General features: G+C 44.0%; 1 protein-coding gene across 1 annotated transcript in view; it reads right to left on the bottom strand.

The window, feature by feature from the left end:
- GPC1 (glypican 1) overlaps window positions 1-20,529 on the bottom strand; it is a 374,567-nt gene that overhangs the window by 194,185 nt on the left and 159,853 nt on the right. Inside the window, exon 2 of the mRNA XM_014599190.3 lies at window positions 3,657-3,815. Coding sequence (XP_014454676.1) covers window positions 3,657-3,815 — 159 coding nt within the window. The remainder of the gene's footprint in view (window positions 1-3,656; window positions 3,816-20,529) is intronic.

Raw genomic sequence — 20,529 nt, forward strand, 5'->3', positions numbered from 1 at the left:
GTCTTGTGACATCTTATCTCTGGGATAGGAAGAGCCTGAGATCGCCACCCTGGGCTCCCCCTGGACCAGCAAATAGCAAGCTCCCACAGCTACAGGTGCCACAGTTGGCGGGACTCTTGGTCATGGATGTGGCCCATGGCAGCTAGGGGTGACAGTCCTGGAGCTGACAAGACTCAGCCCTGGTTATGCCCCATGATTGTAGGGGCTGGGAGTCCCATCAGCTGTGGGGCATTCAGCCCTGGCAGCCACGGGTCACCCCCGCAGATGGGAGATCACAGCAGCTGCGGTGCCACAGGCTGCATGTGCAAATTAAAGCTGGATAGAAATCTGCTATAAAGTTATTACATATTTTCCAGCAATAATTTTATAACTGGTTGGACATTTTTTAAATTTTTAATTAATTTGCCTGTGTAGCCAGTCTAAATTAACTGCACAATTAACTATGTAAATGAGTAACAGATGTAACCTGGAGAGGGGGCCTAAGACTGAGATCAACTGAACTTTAAAATGGCAAGAGTGGACTCCTATTCCATGATTCATGCTTTTAAAGCAATCTGGAACTCACGCCTAAATATCAGAGTGACTACTGCTCTACAAATACCTTTGATTAAATAAAGGGAACATGGCCATCAGATTATATGTTTTAGAGCAGGGAAATTCTGGGATTAACATCTAAGTACTGTATAATGTTAAATAACTTAGATGGCCATTGACCACCAAGAGTTTGCCCAGGAATAGACAAGAGAATAAAACAGTAGATTATAATTCTTGTAATGGGACTGAGAATATCTTTTAGATAACTGGATCTCAAACAGTTTAGTACTTTACAGATCATACCCAACAGGCTGAATGACCCTCTAAAGCAACACAAAATATGAACGTACAATATATTTCTCAAAAGGCAGGTTGCTGCATATTTGGTATGTCCTAGCTGAAGTTTCTGTATAGCTTATAAGGAGAAACTATTACAATAACCAGCGCTGAAGTTATAAGGGCAAGTTCTGCTGTAGTGCAACATGTAAAAGCTGGAAAAGATGCAGCCTCTGGGCCAAAAGCTCAACATGCCATGCCTGGCAACAGAGAATCTATGAGCAATGCGACCTCCAGGTTGCTAACACTGTTGACAAAGTGAGATGATGATCTGAAGGTTATCTTCATGCCAATAACCCTGCAAGCCAGAACTCCTACCATCAAGCACCCACAGGTATAGATTCTTGCAGAACTCTATGTATAACAGCCTTGATAACAAATTCTTACCACCATACTTTAGGATCACTCCAAAAGTCAGGCAGGGCAGGGCAGGGCAGGGCCTTTCCATGGCTTATCAGGAATTTCTACAAAGCTGAGTAAGTAAATAATATCGTAAATTGCTAAAGATCAGAAATGACACCACCTGCATCCCAATGCAAGTAGGAACATAAATTTTCCCTTGGACGTGAGACCTCTTTTCTTTGAGGCTGTTTAATTACTTTGCTTTATGCACAGGGTGTTAAGGTCTATGTTGTGTCAGGCTTGAGGGTAGCCTACTTATGTAGAGTTTAGCTTATGGTTGTATGGGATGGTTTGGATAGGAATAGTTTCATAGTTGGTAGGATAGGAAGGGACCTGAGCAGATCATCAAGTCCGACCCCCTGCCATGGCAGGAAAAAGTACTGGGGTCAAACGACCCAGAATGATTTTGCCTCAGGCAGAGGGGTGGATTGCATGATCTCTAGAGGTCCCTTCCAGCCCTACTTCTATATGACTTCATGATTTTATAAACTGTTAATTGTAAGCCAAGTGGCAATCCCTCATCTTAGAGATACATTTGTTTCTACGGTTTTATTTCTACAGCTGAGCTAACCCTTCCACCTGACATACCCTGGACTTCCTCAATCTGCATCTTCCAGTGGAGCTATAAAGTCAAGTTCCTTTTATAGGCAAATTAATGTTTGAAATTCAAAAACAGAATGACGACACTTTGGCATAGTATGGCATGTCCTGTACATATCATAAACCCAACATTAACTGCAACAGTAGCTAGGCGAGTGGAAAACAAAAGATGAAATGGGAGCAGGAAACATTTTCCTGGGCCTAAGAGCTCAACTGAGGTTATGCCTGCCACAAAACAATAATGATTTGTATATTATTGTTTGATAAAGTAACATTTTCTTTTATTAAACACAGATATAGCCTCAGGCCCTAAATTTTTTGGACATTCATCTTAAAGAATGAACAGAGTATTTGCCTGAAACAATGAAAAACATAAAAAAAAATCCATGCAATTCCAATTAAAAAGAGCAGGAACTCAGTTTGACAATTTTAAACAACCTTTTCTTACATACAAGAGTGCAACAAGTATTTGTCTTCCAGACAAACCTAATTTGTCAGTGTAATCCTCAAAATCTGGAGCAAATTCTCTTCTGTACTTTGAATGTGACACTTGGTTCAGCTGGGTGCCCTTGATGAAACTGGTGGGAAATCTTGGTCTAGAGGCCAAGACTCTAAAGAGTGACAACGTGCTTTTTGGTGCCTCTATTTCTGGGTGCCCAGCTGGAGACCTGGCAGCAGGACCTGACTTTCAGAGGGCAGGGAATATGCTTAGTACTTTCAGTAAAAAAATCCAGTGCCTTTAAGATGTCAAAACAGGCCTTCAGAGAGTAAAATTACAAACTATTTCCAAGCTTTAAAAGGATGCCATTGGTGTGGTCAGCTTTGACCATACACCTGTAATTCATAGTAAAGATGCATTGTCTTTTTTTCCTATTCTGAGAAAAGGCCCTTAATCCTACCTATCTGCTTCCGGAGGTTTGGCTTGTTTCTTTAGATCTATTATGTGTTTCTTCAAAGCTTCTGATTTTACCCTTCTAGCTTTTCTCCCCCAACTACTGTTCTTTTAACTCTAGGTCCACATGAGGATCATTGATAAAAGTATGAGGGCTGTGATTCTAAATGCCTAGTCTCTTTCAAATGAGATATTGCTGATAATAGATATCGCTCCAGAGCCATAGGTCACCTCAATTTTGCCAATAAAAGACTTATTTTCACTGGCTTTGAGGCCTTGAAGCTCACTGTGTTCACTGCAAAAGGGATGCTATTAAGAACAATAAGAGAATGCAAGCCACCATATTCTTTGCTTACTGTACTGAAAATGATGGTGTACCTCTGACCCTATGCTTAGCTGCAGCATTGCAAGTGTCACTGCCTCCAAGGCCTCAATTGCCATGTTAAATGTGTCCCTGCCTGCATACACAGATGTGAGCAAGTCACCTTAGCCTACTTCTCAATGAGGAAATTAACTATACAGATCAAGATTCTTTCCTCATTGTCTCCATTACATTTACTACCAACAACCAAGTTTCTTTTAATGACTTCACATGTTATGCTTGAAATTGTTATGAACAGCTATAAAAACTATGTCCCTGCCAAAGTATATAGGGCTTCAGTATGCAGGTATGTACCTGTCTTCGAAGACCCTTAGTTAAATCAGATATTCCCAGAAAAAAAATCTGCTATAGTGAAAACACAACACGAGTTAGAATTAATATTGGAAACCAGAATACATTAAGAACTGCAGAACAGAGTATGAAAGAGTCAGACTAAAATAAAATCCTTAGGCAATGTACAGTGGAGCAATTTGATCCAAAGTTAGAATAAACTGTATGTGCTTTACTTACCATCAAAGTTTTTGTACTGAGAAGTTAGGGTCACCTGTACAGAACGACTGGCTTCTTTCATCATGCCTTCGAATTCACTTCGGCTTTTGTTTGCAAAATTCTCCTCCATCTCACTGGTACAGCAGGTGTAGCCTTGTGGGCAGATTCTCAGGTGTTCCCCTAAAAACCAATGGAAAACCTTGTTAAAATGACCGAGTCTTAAAAAGGGAATTCAATACCAGACAATCTTAATGTAAAAGTATTCATATGAAAAAGAAAATTCAGTTCTACCCTCACTTATTACGTAACTCAGAACAAAATTAGGCGCAATGTGCTTGACTACTAATGCAATGTATTAGCGTAGCAGATACTTGAGATTCTGGCTTTCCTATCACATGTACACGCTCTCTTTTTCTCTTTGAGCCCTGTGAGCATGAAAGCTCCTATTCAAACCCTACCCACATTTCCAGCAGAGGTTAAGGTCTCCAACTAAATTATATGATGCTTAAACTGTCATCATTAGACTTAACACCTCCTGGAGAAAAATTGCGTGAGGCTCCCTTTGCCAGAATTTTGAGGCTGTACATCACTGCTTCTCATTCTGAAGGAGATTCCATAACCATAAAGATGAGACAGAAAAGGGGAGGTTTTCAAAGATTCATAGGGGAGTTTGAAAGCTTAAAAAGTAGGATCAGAGCACCTGAATCCCCCCGTGCCTGTTAAAACCTGTTTACTTCTATGTATACTTCTTGCTAAAACAGACTGGGACCATCAGAAAAATGCTGATCTATCACATCACTGCTAAATAGGTTCACATGCCAGCTCCTTCTCCTACTACAGTGGTTGCCAACCTGTCACTCATGCCTCAAGTGGCAAGGGTAGCCTCTCTGGCTAAGTACAGACAGTCAAAAAGCCTGAGGCTGAATCGATCAAATCTTTGCAGGTTAGTCTAAGCTGCATAGATTGAACCAATAAGCAAGGGAAAAGACATTCACTATTGATTCTGGAAATGCAGCCACATGCCTGCAGTACTGCAAGCCAGAAGCTGGGGAGTACTAGAGCATGCCTCCCTGCTCAGCTGAAGCAGACAGATTGAGCCAAGGCTAGCCTGCCCACCCTGTGAGGTGGGGGTAGGTTGGGGGGAGGGGGTGTTACAGGGGAGGTGCAAAACATCCTGGAATGCTGTGGGACTGTGAGTTAGCTTGAATCTGGAGAGAATCTGGGACAGAAGTTCAATAAAACAATTTAACCTAAATCAGTTAAGTCTGATAGTACATCTGTCCAGGTTTATCTTAAACCAGTTTCAGCCAGTTTGAAAGTGGTTTATATGCACTGAACGTCTGTTGTGTTACAGATCTGAACCAGTTTCTGATCACTTATACCAGTTTATGTGTAATTTCTGTCCCTAGCCCTGAGTGGCATGGGGCAAATCAGGGAGGAAGTGGGAAATGGAATGGCAGACACGGCAAGAAAGCACAAAGTAGAACAGCAGATCAAGCAGGGGAATGGGATTAGAGTGGCACTTGAGAATGGAGCGAAGCATACCTTGTGGCACGCCTGCCAAAAAAGTTGGCCTCCACTCTTATTACCTTGCATTTGAAAACAAACAAACAAATAACAAAACCAAAGATTCAACCTCACTACTTACCGAGGGGCCAACCAGGGACAGAAATGAGCTACAAGGGAAAAATTCCTCTCTTTAAATTAAAGCATTGCTGATAGCTGGCAGAAAAGACATGGAACTCTGAAGTGCAAGAGAACGCAAACTGTAGCCAGATACACTGGACAAATATCAACAGCATGGAAGTTCATCCACTGTCTTGTGCAGGCACTTGTCTCTACTGTGGCAAAATAAGTATTTGTTACGTTCCAAAAAATTATGCGCAGAAAAACTCAGAAATATTCAAAATTAATTACTTAAAAAAATCAAACTAAATATAACACTATTTGAATCTTCTTTAGAAACATATGCAGGTACTTTGTATGGTTGGGGGTGAGTGTGGGGTGTATGAGTAGGGGAATTTGTGAAGGTGTGGAAGAGTGTGTGTGTGTGGGGTTGACTACAGGTCTGGGGCTTGTGGAGGGTGTGGGTATGGGTGTATCTGGGGTTTGTGGGCAGGTGTGGGGTTTGTGAAGGGGTGTGGCAGGCGCATGTGGGGTTTGTGGATGGGTGTGGAGGGGTGAGGTGTGTAGGAGTGTGTCATATATGCCTCTCCACATGGTGTACAGCCTCCACTTGTGGCACTGCAGGCAGGAGCCATGCGCCATTGGGCCTAACAGGCTCTGTGTCTCCATGTGGGGCTTTCAGCATTCCCGCGGGAAGCCACATATGGAGGCAAGCAGGAGCCCACCTGGCCTAATGACGCACAGTTCCCAATCCTATACCATCGGGCTGACCTAGACCTCCATGTGGGGCTTCTAGCACTCCAGCAGGAAGCCACACATGGAGGCATGCAGTCATGAGCCATCAGGTTGAGCAGATTCCATGCCTTCATGTGTGGCTTCACACTGGAGAGCTGGAAGCCTCATGTGGAGGCACTGAGCCAGCTGGACTGGCCTGATGAAGTACGGTCCATACTCACCTACAAACCTCACACCCACCCCCACACACCACCACACCCACCCACAAAGCCCATGCCCACCCCATCATGGAGGTGGAGGCACAGAACCCGCTACGGCTAAATTATGCAATTATGCACTGTCATGCCTTTTATGCACAAAATTGCGCGGGTGCATAATTGCCTAGGGTTTAATTTGTATAAGCAAGGTTGGCAGAGATCTTTAATAACTGCTTATTGTTTTTATGATTCCTTCTAAAAAGAGACCTCTACCTGCAACCACACCCTCAAATTCCCCCAACACGGAGAATGCGCTTGAAAAAGATCAAACTTAAAAAAAAAAACCAAAAGAAAATTGTTCTAACCGTGCACTGAGATAATCCAATTATAGCAAAAGCAACACATTTAATGTAATTTGATTGTGATTGCCGACAGCTTTGCTGGCAATTTTACAGGATTGCTACCTCAATGTCGCAGCAGATCTAAAACATATACTTAAAATTGTGTCTCATCTCATTTACTTTGTCTGCATTGCAGCCTGATCCTGCAAGTCCTCCAAAATGGAGAATTTCCCTTTAAAAATGAATGAGAGCTCCACAGACATAAACCTGACCCAAATGAGACCTTAGGCTACAGGCTCTTCAAAGCAGGGAACATGTCTTACCCTGAAAAACACTATACAGATTTGTGGCACTATAGAAAATGGCTTTTTTGGTGGGCAAGGACAGTTGTGTGCGTGTGTGTGTGTGTGTGTGTGTGTGTGTGTGTGTGTGCGCACGTGTAAAAAGGCATTATTTCACAATAATAATACGGTAGTCTAAGAGTGATGTTGCAGCCATGTAGTTCTTAGAAATCCTTGCTCCACCTAGTTTCCGAACCATCACAGCTACATGACTTTTACGTTACAATAATGTGGAAGATATTGAAACCCGCTGCTTACAATGGAAAATCCTCAACCTCAAGAAAAGAGTCACCAGACTACAAAGCAACATCTTCAATATCATCCAAAGAAATACTTGCCTCTCACAATGTCATCTATTATTTGTTGGGCTGTATGCAAGGGATCTTTGCACCTATACTGCATAACCAGTTCTGCAACTGTCTTTGCAAGGGGGGAAAGAACATAATTGTGTCAATGTCTGTCTTCTAGGCTAGGGACAGAAATTACACATAAATTGGTAAAAGTGACTGGAAAATGGTTAAAATCTGTAACACAACAGAAGTCCAGTGTACATAAACCACTTTCAAAATGGCTGAATCCAGTTTAAGATAAACCTGGATGGATATAGTATTAGACTTAACTGATTTAGGTTAAATTGGTTTATTGAACTTCTGTCCCAGATCCCTTCCAGATTCAAGTTAACTCATAGTTCCCCAGCATCCCAGGATGCTTTGCACCTTCCCCACAAACCCCCTCACAGGGTGGGCAGGGTTCTCTTGGCCCAAGCTGTCTGCTCCAGCTCAGCAGGGAAGTGTGCTCTTGCATCTCCTGGCTTCTAGCCTGGGCTACTGCACACATGTGACTGCATTTCCAGAATCAAAATTGAATGTCTGTTCACTTGCTTATTGGTTCAGTTTATGCAGCTTAGACTAACCTGTAAAGATTGAATCGATTCAGCCTCAGGCTTTTTGACTGTCTGTACTTAGCCCTAAGGGTAAAAGACAAACTGTTCAAGGCCTGAACTTAAGGGTGGGATCAAAGGGAGCACTTTTCATCAGCTCAAGTAGAAGCACGAGGTTCATGGAGTCTCTACTTGACTTCTGCCTCTAACCTGCTGCTTCCCATCCTAGACAAGGCCTCTTCTTTAGGCTTTCTGAACCCTCCCACAAAAGACTTGCCAAGCATACTTGTACTTGTTTTCTTGAACCTTATTTCTTTCTAAGGACCCTCCCCTTGCATATCCTAATGATTATGCATTGCCAATCTTTCTCTCTAACCTACTTGAAATGACTAACTACAGAAAAGCAAGAAAGTTACTTCAAGCAAGACCAGGTAAGACTAAACCCCAGGGCTCAGCCCCTAGTCTCCATCTGAGAGCAGACAAGATAGCACCAGTCAGCTGCAGAAGCTAACACCTGCAGATGGATTTGCATGGAAGGTGATATCTGCTATCCTAAACCATACACTTAAGTTTTGCATCTGCAAAATGCATATTTGTGGACATGCAATTCAAGGAGGAAGGGGGTAGGCTGGCCATCGAAGTACCTCAAGAATAGGAGGACAGTTGCATTTAGTGCAACTGTTCCCACCACCATAAATGTTGCGTGCCTCCCGAGGCTGGGGGGTGGGGCATGGCAAGTTCCTGCAGGCAGTGGTGGCAGTGGTGAAGGTGTGGCAGCAGTGAGCAGGGAGCTCCCGCAGGCAGCCACAGCAGTGTCGGCAGCAGGTCGAGCGGGGAACTCCTGCAGGCGGCCATGGCAATGTTGGTGGCGGGCTGAGTGGGTAGCTGCCACAGGCGGCCGTGGCGGTGTTGGTGGCGGGCCGAGTGGGGAGTTCCCGCAGGCAGCCACAGCAATGTTGGTGGGGGGGAGGGGCAAGGTGCCAAGCGGTGAAAAACACAGGGCATAAAGGTGTCCGGTTTCATATCAATAGAGGACAGAGGACCAGAAAACTGGACTATCCTCTATATAACCGGACGAATGGCCACCCTGGGGGGGAGGGGAATAGAGGTCCATCTCGAAACATGAACTGTAAGGTGTTCCCAAGACCTGTCACTTTATTTCAAGTATTACAATATTAGCTTTTTCCCTGACATCTCTGCCCCCAGATTCATGCAATTACAGAGGAATTTGTTTTAAGAAAATAGGAAGCTTCTAGCTCTTCTTGTTGTAGAGAAACCCTGAAGGCTGCAACATCAAAAGGCAACCACAAAGAATCCTCACATGTATTTATTCTTTAAAAGTTCTGCAAATTTTAAACTAATCTCAAGATTCCAAGGTCTACGTTTTTCATTCAGAACAACTTGTACTGGCAGAACCGAGTCCTCTGTACCCTTCTAACATATGTGTGCTCTGGCAACTGCTAACTGGCAGCACGTTGTTTCTCTGTATCGTTTAATTATAGCACTTGTCCCTTCTCCTCCACTCTAGAGGGAGATTATTCCTGCTTCTCAGTCAGGCTTCTGCAGCAAAGCGTTCAACAGTCTGGAGCAAGAAGTTTCCCCCTCTGCTGTCCTTACTTCCTGGGCCTAGTGACCAAGCAACGCCAAGCAGTTGAATTCTTCCCCTCCTCCTCCTTCACCCACTTGATACACTCCCTCCCCTGCAGTATGTCTTGTTTAGGCACCAGACATGCACACCTTTGGCAGAAAGTACCACAGGTGTGGCTGAGCCCAGATTCTTTCAGTAGCAGACTCATGATAGCTCTATAGTGATGTGATGCATTTCTCATGCTTCTTCCAGGTGGACTGGAACAGCCTCAGGATCAGGTCTCACCACAGGGCACGAAGCAGAAGAGGAGTGGAAAGGCCTTGATAACCTGCCCTACAGCTTTCAGATGCAGAATCCACCCTTTCCCTCCTGCAACCACAGGTAGCAGCCAACGTAGAACATGAGGATTTCCTGCTCAGAAAAATCAGCACTTCTTTCAAGTAGAGCCAGTTTTAGAGGCAACAACAAGGGACACTGCCTGGGGCCCCAGGCTGTGGAGACCCCCTCCCCACCTCAGCTAAGTGATTTCAACTCAAGTTACATACGGGTGGGAGAAACCTCACTGCTTGAGGCCTCCAAAAATGCCAGCTCTGCCTCCAGCGTGTGCTGATTCCATAAGGCGGTTGTTGTCAACCAGTGGCATCCCTCAGAGAATGCAAGTTCCTACCTTTCGCTCGTTTTCCCCACTACAGAAACATAACAGAGCAGCAATTCTTGTGTTGGAAAGAGCTCAGGGAGACCTCTGCAGGTAAGAATACTTTGTAAAAGAGAAATTCTTATTTGAAATCTCTGGGTTTGTCTTGTGAACAATGACTGTTTACACACCTAGCCGTGTTCATATTGTACGGCACCCTTGAAAGGATTCCATTGCACCCTGGGTGAGAATCACTGCTTTCAGGGGTCCCTTCTTTCCATCATCCTGCCTGTAAAAAAATAATTACCCCCACCACAAAAAATTAAAACCAAGACATTAATACTATCCAACAACACAGTGATGCCCCTAAAATAAAAAAAAGAAAAAAGCTTTAGCTGTCTTACTCATCTAAAACCCTTTTCTTTTTACATCCATTCTCTCTCTAAAAACATTTTTTTTTGCATCCATTCTCTCTCTTAAACTAGTCTCCTACAATTAATTCATTCCCACCCCCCATTCCTATACAATTATATACATACAAGAAAGTGAGCAAGGGGATTGCTGCCTTGCAACAGAGGCTAGTAAAAAAGGAGCTGGTTTTTCACCAAGGTAAAGCCTTGTTTCCCGTCATGGAAAATTAAAAACTTGCTTCTCGCCCAGATTTTTCTGTTAGTTACAGACACTCCTCTGACTCACAAGACTTCTAACAAGGGATTAGGCTTTATTTACACTTGTACTGCTGGCGTATACATCCATTAAAGATGGCATTATGGCCTTTTCACTTTGCCTTTACTTGTAGTCAGAGTAAAGCTAGGGCTTTTCTGTGTCAGACTTCATTTAATGGTCTCCAAACAAAAAAATTCTAAGGGCTGTCCTTCCCACTGCTCTTTACGGACTACAGGTTTTAAGAAAATCTTGGTTATCCTTTAAAAGTAAGGCTCCAATCCTACAAGCAATTGATCACATGATTTGCTTAACACACCAGCAGTCCTATTTCTCCTGTGTGTCAAGTTGTTACAAGGGTTATAGGGTTAGGTCCTAAATCATGAGGGACCCTTTACATGTTGTCCTGGTAAACCATAATGAAGTGGTGGGAAGTGAAAGCTTGAGAAACTCTTTCCTCCTTCCCCACTAGGCAATAACCCAAGGGCTATCCTGGCAACTGTTTCAGACCCCTTCTTTCTAAAGTAATAAAAGGCTTCAGGCAGCAGAGTAGGTATCAAAGAATAAGCCCCTTTCAAATTTGGGGCTGCCAAGTTGGAAACCATAGCAAGCATGCTTCATGGCTCCATCAAGGAGAGAACTGCACATTCATCCAAGTTACAGGTCAAGCAGGTTCCCTTGCAATGGGTTTTTACAAACAAAAGAAAGGAAGAAAACTTGACGCTTTCCAGTCAAGAGGAGATTAGTGTCTCTTCTCTTGAGCAGCACAGGAGGAGAGAAGCAAGCGTAGTGCCAAAGTTTGGCTGCAAACAATAAGGAGCAGCAAAAGTTTGCAGTTTGCTAATTAAAACATGACATGATCAGACAAAAATCCCCACACCCCTATCCCAGTGAAAAGCACACGGAACATTTCAATAAATGGCATCCTTCCAACACCTTTCTGTGTTAACAGAGCATCAAATAACCTCCAGCCAACACTTTTTCAGAGAGAAGGGAAAAAAAGCAGACAGACAGAAACAGAAAAATAACCCTCCAAGCTAAAACTGCTCATCTTTCCAAAACCTTTGTGATTTGAATCTAGAAATCTATTTTAAATGTTTCAACCCAAAAGAGATTCCAGTCTTTTTCAAGCTACATTTATTTTAGTTATTTAAGGACATTTCTACTGCACTTAGAACCCTAGCATTTAATCTCAGCGGGAAGTGAAGTTTTCAGCATTCCTCTTTGCAATTCAAACTTACTGTATAAAACAAGGACAAACAGATTCAAAGCCCTGTGAATAAGCTTTGGTTTGGTTTGGTTTTTACTCTGACCCAGAGTGGCGTTGTTGTTATTTAACACTTGTTTATGGTCCCAAAATAAACACGTTACATACCGTATTTTTGCTTTCCACGTATTTCAGAATGCATATATTTGCTAATCTGCCTTCATTGTGTCATTTCTTCTTTGCTGAAGCTGCATTATAAATATCTCTGGATTCATTTGGCAAGTGATCACCTATAATTATCTGCTCCAGCTGTAGGAGTACTACAAGAAATAAATCTGAGCTACAGTGCTCCTTCTCCATATAGCTATTAAATTAACAAAACAAAACAACACACAAAAATCCCCTTCCCCTAATATATGACTCTTAGCAGTTTGTTCAGCAACACAACCCCTGGTTCCCAAGTGAAGTTTTAGAGAGCAGAAGAAAACACTATAGGAACGAACCCAGTTAGGTTATGGTGTGATACAAAGCCTACTAAAAATCAATCAAATGACTCCCAGTAGCTCCTATAGCTACTGGATAACTGTAAGAGAACTACCCTTTCCACTCTAGTGGCCTGGATTCCAATATTACCTGAGATAGACTGAAAAAGATATGTGGAGATGTTTGCCCAGTATGTGCCCAGCTCAGTACAACATTAGCTCCTCACTTTAAGCTCTCAAAGTCCATTCATATTTTTATTAGAAGAAGAAGATTCAACCAAGCATATCTTCTCTGCTAAAAAGCCATTCACTTCCCTGATAGCTCAAAGGCATAGCATGCCAAATTCATGAATTCATCTCAAGAAGCCGGCATGTTGTGGAACGCAGTGCAAAATCTGACCCATGGAATTAATACTCTTGGTCCCTCAGAAATGAAAACAGGGTAGAAGCTACCATATCTTAGGGAACTCCAGACTGGTTATCTTCCCCTCAATATCTAGGAACCTTACTGGAGCATTTGCATACATTTGGAAGAAGAACAGCTGATCACAAGCAGCCAGCATGGATTCACTAAGAGTAAATCATGCCAAACAAACTTGATCTCCTTGACAAAGTGACTACTTGAGTAAATGAAGGGAACGCTGTGGGTATAGTGTACCTGGATTTCAGCAAGGCTTTTGACAAAGTCCCGCATGACCTTCTCATTAACAAACTGGAGAAATGTGGGCTGGATAAAATTTCTGTAAGGTAGATACATAACTGGCTCAGCTGCCTCAATCCAAAGGTAATTATAAATGCATCCATGTCAGGGTGAAGTTGCACATTACCACACTAAATCGTTAAAGTTAGAATGTGTTGTGAGTAAGCAGTCACATACTGGCTAAGTACAGACAGTCAAAAAGCCAGAAGCTCAACCGATTCAATCTTTGCAGCTTAGTCTAAGCTGCGTAGATTGAACCCATAAGTAGGTGCACCGACATTCATAGACATTTTCCAGAAATGCAGCCACAAGCCTGAACTAGAGAATGCTTCCCTACTTGGTTGGAGTAAACAGCGTGAGCCAAGGCAAGCCTACCCACCCAGCAAGGAGGGGTTTGCAGGGAGGTGCAAAGCATCCTGGGATGCTGGGGGACTGAGAGTTAACTTGAATCTAGAGGGGATTTGAGACAGAAGTTCAATAAATCAATTTAAGCCAAATCAGTTAAATCTGGTACTACATCCATCCAGGTTTATCTTAAACCTGTTTCAGCCATTTTGAAAGTGGTTTATGTGCACTGAACTTCTGTTGTGTTACAGATTTGAACCCGCTTACAATCACCAGTTTGTAGGTAATTTCTGTCCCTAGTCATTAAGGTTAATACTGTTTCCTGTCTGCACATTTCTGACTTGCCACTAGGGGGCTAGTGAGCAGAGGCATGGCTAGAAGCCGAGAAGCCTGTGCTTTATTTCTGCTTTGTGTGGGGGAAGGAAAGCTGGGAGTAGCGCATCCCGGGGTTTTCAACCTGGGGGTACTTGGGATGGCCTTGTGGGGTACTCTGCACAAGGCACCGCTGCCAGCACTTCCGCTGCCACTGGCACGCTTGCCAATCAGCTGCAGAAAACCACCCCCTCCCCCAGTCACTGATTGGCCACTGGGGGAACCCCCCCACCCCCACTTGTCAACTGCCTGCTGCTGGACCCTCCCCCAGCCCTTGCCCAGTCATCAAATGGCTGCTGGGGCACTCCTTCCATCTCGTCCAAGTGTAATATGTAACTTCACCCTCAGAATGGCAAAAAGTTTCAAATAGTTTCACAGGGATCTGCCTTGGTCCCAGTACTGTTTAACAAGTTTATTAATGATCTGGATATTGAAATTGAGAGATTCTTTTGCCAATCTGCAGATGACATGCAACTGGAAAGGACTGCAAACACATTGGAGGACAGAGGCGCAATTCAGAAGAATCCTGACAGACTGGAAAGCTGGGCTGGAGCAAACAGGATGAAGTTCAACGCTGACAGATGGAGGGTGCTACATCTCAGGAAGAACAATCAAAACTACAAAATGGGTGACATCCAACTGGATGGCAGCGCTATTGAGAAGAATCTGGGAGTCCTGGTAGATCACAGACTCAATATAAGTCTGCAGTATGATGTAGCTGCAGAAAAGAGGACTATAATTTTGGGATGCATGAATGCAAAAACAGGATGCAAAACACAGGAGATGATAGTGCATCTTTATTCAGTACTGATTAGGTCTCATCTACAATACAGAGTGCAGTTTTGGGTTTCACATTTTTAAAAGGCTATGGAGAAGTCAGAAAGGGTCCAAAGGCTAGTGACAAAAATGATAAATGTCTTGGAAGACAAGTCATACCAGGAGAGGTTGAAAGAAACAGGTATGTTCAGCTTGTGCAAAAGGTGCCTAAGAGGAAACATGATAGCTGTCTTCAAGTATCTGAAGGGCTGCTCCCTGCCATTGCTGCAGAAATCAGAATGCAGACCAATGCATTGAAGCTGCAGTATACCATTATGCATTTAGACTGGATATAAGGAAATGTTCTTCGGTGTTAGAACAGTGAGGCAGTGGAATAGACTGCCTAGGAAAGCTGTGCAATCTCCATCACTGGAGATGTTCAAGAAGAGGTTGGACAGGCATAGGTTCAGGGATGATCTAGGAATAGCTATGCCTATGTTCTATTATGGATAGGTCCTGTGCTTCTTGGCTTTTGCTGGTTGCCACATGGGGCTTGGAAGGATCCCTCCCCTCAGTCTGTCGCTGCTACACATCAGCGGTTTTTTTCTTCACCTTCCTCAAAGGCACTGGGTGTTGACTGCAGCTAGGGCTTGGCATTTTGACTGGGGTATACCAGCACTCCTGCTGGGACTTAAACCTGGAGGTTCCTAGCTAGAGGGTCTTGCCCAACTGCTCAGGGTCAGATCAATCACCATATTTGGGGCCAGGAAGGAATTTTACCCCACAGTAAGACTGGTATGGACTGTGTGGGGTTTTGCCTCCCTCCGTAATGGGGGTTGTGGCCCTCTTCCTGGGATCTCTCAAGCGTATTTTAACAGTCTTTGCAGGAACAGGACATTGACTGCCACAATCCCACTGCTTTACCTTTGGCAGGTTAGGGTGTTATGTCTTCTGGTTGTGCTATGGTTGACTGTCTAGTTTTACTAATATGTCATACCATGGATCTGCATAGTGATGATCCTGTCTTATGCAGGGGGTTGGACTAGATGACCTCTGGATGTCCCTTTCAGCCCTACTTCCTGTGATAATTAAACACCCTCATTGTCTACAATTAACTATCCTAGAATGGAAAGTGATGGGCAGGAGAATACTGACAAAGAAAATATCATACAGCCTGGACAAACTGTCCTTCAAATATCTTCTTAGTTGTCTGAGACTACAGATCATTTGGCAATCAAATTTGTTGCAGCATTTAAAAATGCTGAGAATTAAATCTCTTCCTCATTGATGACAGATCTATTTGGGAAGGACACAGCCTGCTTTTTGGCTAAATCTCCATTTACTGATGATATAATGGTTCCTCAACAGCTCTGCCCACAGCCATCCAAAATTTACCCTCACTGAATGCTAAGTTGAGTGCCAAGTCAGGACACTAGAGGTTATGTACAGAACACAACCTCTAAAAAGAAAGTATTCCTTAAACTTTTTTTTTGAGCCGCAGCGTGCATCTGAAGCCATTCAACAAAAGGGAAGAATGGTTCTAGGGTGTTAAGCACAGCAGTGGGAATCAGGCAGTCTGCACTATTTCCAGCTCTCCAACAGACTTTCCTGGTGACTTTGCCTAAGCTTCTTAATTCTCTGGGCCTCTGTAGAAATGGGCAAACCATGCCAATTTTACTATTAGCCTCTATCACCAAGGTGCTGTGAGATTTAAGTTATTGTTTATATAGAGCTCTAGATTATTTGGGTGAGATGCATTATAATATATCAATGCAAGTTATTACAAAATTATTCTTCCCAGAGTTGAATTTATTCCAAGCTGTCATAAATATGTTGCAGTTCTTTCACTAATATTTGGACTTGCTTTCAGATGTTCTTCCAAAGCTCATTTCCCTGGTTTGCCCCAACTGTAAAGTCTCAGATTTTGACTTCCCAAATCAAAATACCTGCCAAGCTTAAGCTACCTGCAGCTCCTTACTGGGCTCAAAATTGGGCACTCAAATATTAAGGCACCGATCCAGATGAAAATGTGGCTGATCATCTCTCTAATTTACTAGCTTGCTATAATGAGACTGAGATTCTAAATGCATCTCTTTCAGTTACTGTTTTCTATGTAAAGTTGTAAAAGTTGAACCCTCGGGTCAGATTCAGCTAGTGAATGATGGGTCCCAGACTGTCAAAAAATTCTGAAGTTATTCCCTGGTTTAGGTAAAGTTCTAGCCTCTTGCCTTTCTTTAGCATTAATGAGATTTAGGCCTGAAAAAAGTCAGATGAGCACACTGCGGAGCAAATAGAACAGTCAATACTAATTCAGGCTTCTGCCTTTACAGGTCTCAAAGTATGTGTGGCAGGTGAAAAGTTAGACAGAAAAGCAACAGGGCATGCCAAAAGCATTCTAAATATCTTGCAGAGATCCAAGAGAGCAGAAGAATGATATTTCAGCCATCTTTCACCTGACCAAAAAGCCCTCTGAAGTAGACAGAGCCAGAACTTAGGATTTCTGTTCCTGGACTTCTATTCAACAGAACCATTTACTTGAGGTTTCTAAAGCATCTGTTCTTAAAGCAGTACTGCTCTCATGGAGCTCTTTCTGCTTCCATCTTACAATGCTGAGACAGCCTAAAGGAGCAGAATTAGCCTCTGCTGCCTCCAGGGCATGTATGTGTGCATGCCCTGGAGACCCAGCTTCCCAGCTCCCTCTGATAGCCAACCCCAGTGGGTGGATACATCCTGCCCTTCCCATAACCTCCAACGCGTGTAAAGAATATACCCTGTCCGCAGGTCTTCCATATCCCCTCCAGCTTTCCCTGGCTTCTAGTGTAGCAGACGGGAGAAGTCTTTGCCTACACTACTGCTGCCTGTATACAGGCTGGTTTCAAACATATGGAGAGGCCCCTGATGGTGGTGCCATGCCATTAGCTGAGAATCCTGTCCCTTGACAGCTTCTCCAGGGAGGAGCAGAAGGTCATCCAGGAATACATGGTAGGGGGGAGAGTGTTGGTTGACCCTATAGCCCTGCACCCTCCCAGAGTTCCCTTCCAGGTGTGGTCAGAGTTGGCAGCACAAAACTAAAGGTCAGAGAGTCCCTTTTTATTAAGGCCCACAATCCCTGCGTGAAGTAGCTAGACAGCTTTATATCCATATTACAGACGGCTACAGTGAAGCTTGGATGGGTGAAATGACTGAGCCCATATTACCAGTGTCAAAGTTGACCTAATAACAGTACTACTTGATAATTCAGCATGTAAAAGGAAGCTGCTTATACAGGAAATTTGTTAAACCACAACAATCTTGTTCCTTCACTTTAAAGATCTGTCTGTCAAAGCCAGTTACATTTCTCTTCTAAAAGTTAAATACAAGGTCATCTGACTATTTACTGATTGCTTATATTGCAAAATTCTGGTTTACTGGTTTTCAGGCTTGTATTTCATGCCAGTGCAATCACTAAAGTGCTTGCACATCAATATATATATTATATATATATATGCTTTCATTTTCTACTAAAATATATTGGCACACAATATCCTCTGCTCACAGAAGTAAGATGGGGGCAAGGCAGATCCTTTCCTGTATATATATGGAACGTGAACACTACTTCAGGGACAGGGAGATACAGAAGTAGAGCACAAGTCAGAATCACAGGCAAGAGGCAATGGATGGGTGGGTTCACATTAGGCCTGTGCAAAGTGGCTAGTATTCACTTCAGATTTGGTCGATTCGGAGGACAGTGATTCGATTCAGTGATTTGAATCACTGTCTCAATTTGATTTGGCCAAATATGATTCGGAGATTCTGCTGCTGCCGAATCTCCGAATCAGCAAGGCCAGGCCCATCCCCCACCTGCTCTCCCAGCCCGGCAATGGCTGTCCCAGGCTCCCGGCACTTGGGGGAAAAAAAGCCCCGACTCAGTGGGTGCTGCCGGGTTGGGGGCAATCCCTGCTGCCCCCCACTGCATGAGGGGGCTGTGCACAAGCCCCCCCACCCTCCCCTAACCCCCTCCACGGGTGCCCTGCCCAGGCCGGTTTCGGCCCTTTAAGAAAAAAAACCCAAAAACAAAAAAACCCCAGACTCACTGCTTCTGCCAGCAGGAGGCAAGCCCCGCTGCCCCCCCCACTGCCCCGTGCCATGTGGGGGGGCTCTGCACAAGCTCCCAAAGCCCCAAGGCAGCTGCAGGAGCTGCGAGTCCCAGGGCTTTTCTTGGCTTTTATCTTAAAGGGCCAGAGCTGGCCCGGGCAGGGCACCCATGTGGGGGCCAGGGGAGTGGAGGAGGGTTGAGGGGACTCGTGGCAGAGCCCCCCATGCAGTGTAGGGCAGCACTGGGTGAGCACTGGGGCTTTTCTTTAAAGTACTGAGCTAGTGAGGATGGAGGCAGCCATGGGGGGGGGCTGAGGGGAAGGAGGGGCGCAGTGGGGGGGGTAGCAGGGGTCTCCCCATGATCCCCTCCCCCACCCCTAGTACTTACCAGCTTGGAGCCAGCTGCAGCTCCCTGCTGCAGCCACCAGGGACCGCCCAAATCATCAAAGCTCTCTGAATCTTTTCTGAAGATTCAGAGAGCTTTAAATCGATTCAGACCTTTAAATTGGTCCCCTGGTTCAATTCGGATTTAGAGATTTGGGCACCGAATCGGGCCGAATCTCCCCCGAATCGAATCAGCACGTGAAGCTTCACACAACCCTAATTCACATTTCTTCCAAGTTTTGAGTCTGGGGGCTCTCTGTGGATTCAGTGGCAGGGATGGCACAATGCGGTTGGGAGTCTGAGCACTCTTTGGCCTGCCCCACTGCAAACTCTTATATGGTCATTATTACAGGTCTGTGGAGGGAGACAGTGGAGAAAGGGAATCAATGCAGCATGAGGCATGTTAGACTCCATAGGCATGGATGTAGAAAGGATAAAAGCCATACCCCATGGAGCAATGCAGAGGGGACAGGCTGTGCTGGGGTAACCCAATTGGAGTACATAATTACTTCAGCTTTTGCCATTAATGTTAAATGCAATTACTCTTTACAGAGCACATGGCTTTGAGAGCTGAAACTCCCTCCATGAAGTGAGAATGCAGCTCTTTGTTATATTTAGAACCAAAAATCCAGATCTAAACCTTAATATCCAAATCAATTTGTTATGACTAGGACTTATCCAATTATTTGCAAGGCTGATATTCACCTTGATGTACAGCTATGACCTTGCAGAAGCAGCAGCAAGGGCATGCTGGTATTCACTGCACTGGTCCACCTTGTAAGTAAGTGTTAGTAAAGTGGGATTAATTCAACATGCCATCCTAGTCTTTCTGCAGAACTTGTTATGTAAATAAAAGCAGGACATTTTGAATACTTTCTTTTTCAGGCAAAGCCCTATCAAAAACCAGTGCCAGTTGTAACCAATTAGTAACTGTTAGGAAAAGAGTATGGGGCAATCTTGTCCATCTTGCTTCACAGACTTCAGTGATGCTATTAGTAACCAAACAAAGCTGGATTTGATTCTAAGGGTCAAGTTACACATTACACTGAGACCAATACTAACCATGTTAAAGCTGGAACATGGTGTGAGTGAACAGTCATACATTAAGAGTTAATATGGCTTCCTGCCTGCACAGCTTGACTTGTCACTAGAGCACTAGAGCACTGACGAGCAGAGGCATGTTTAGACTCTATCCTTGCACTGGAAGGACGGGGGAGGTGGGCTACAGGGACCAGTGCATCCTGGGATGCTGGAGGACTGCAAATTGCTTTTTTAATCTCTATGGCGCCAACTGGAATTATTCTAACACAAGCTAAGTAGCATTGGCCAGAATTATCTCTTGGCTTAAGTGACAGTTTTGAGACGTGCAGAAGGCGCCAAACATGAACGAATGAACTTTAGCATAGAGATGTTCACATTGTAAGTGTTCTTAGTATTGTCCCCGTGTAGCATGAAACTTTACAATAAAATAATATTCTACTGCAATTAAAATGCATTTTCTTCAGTAATCGACAGGTGAGTGACTTTCTTAGGTAACTGATAATGAGGATGTGAGGTCTTTTCCAGCTG

This window comes from Alligator mississippiensis, chromosome 7 (assembly GCF_030867095.1).
Source record: "Alligator mississippiensis isolate rAllMis1 chromosome 7, rAllMis1, whole genome shotgun sequence".
In the NCBI taxonomy this organism is placed as follows: domain Eukaryota; kingdom Metazoa; phylum Chordata; order Crocodylia; family Alligatoridae; genus Alligator; species Alligator mississippiensis.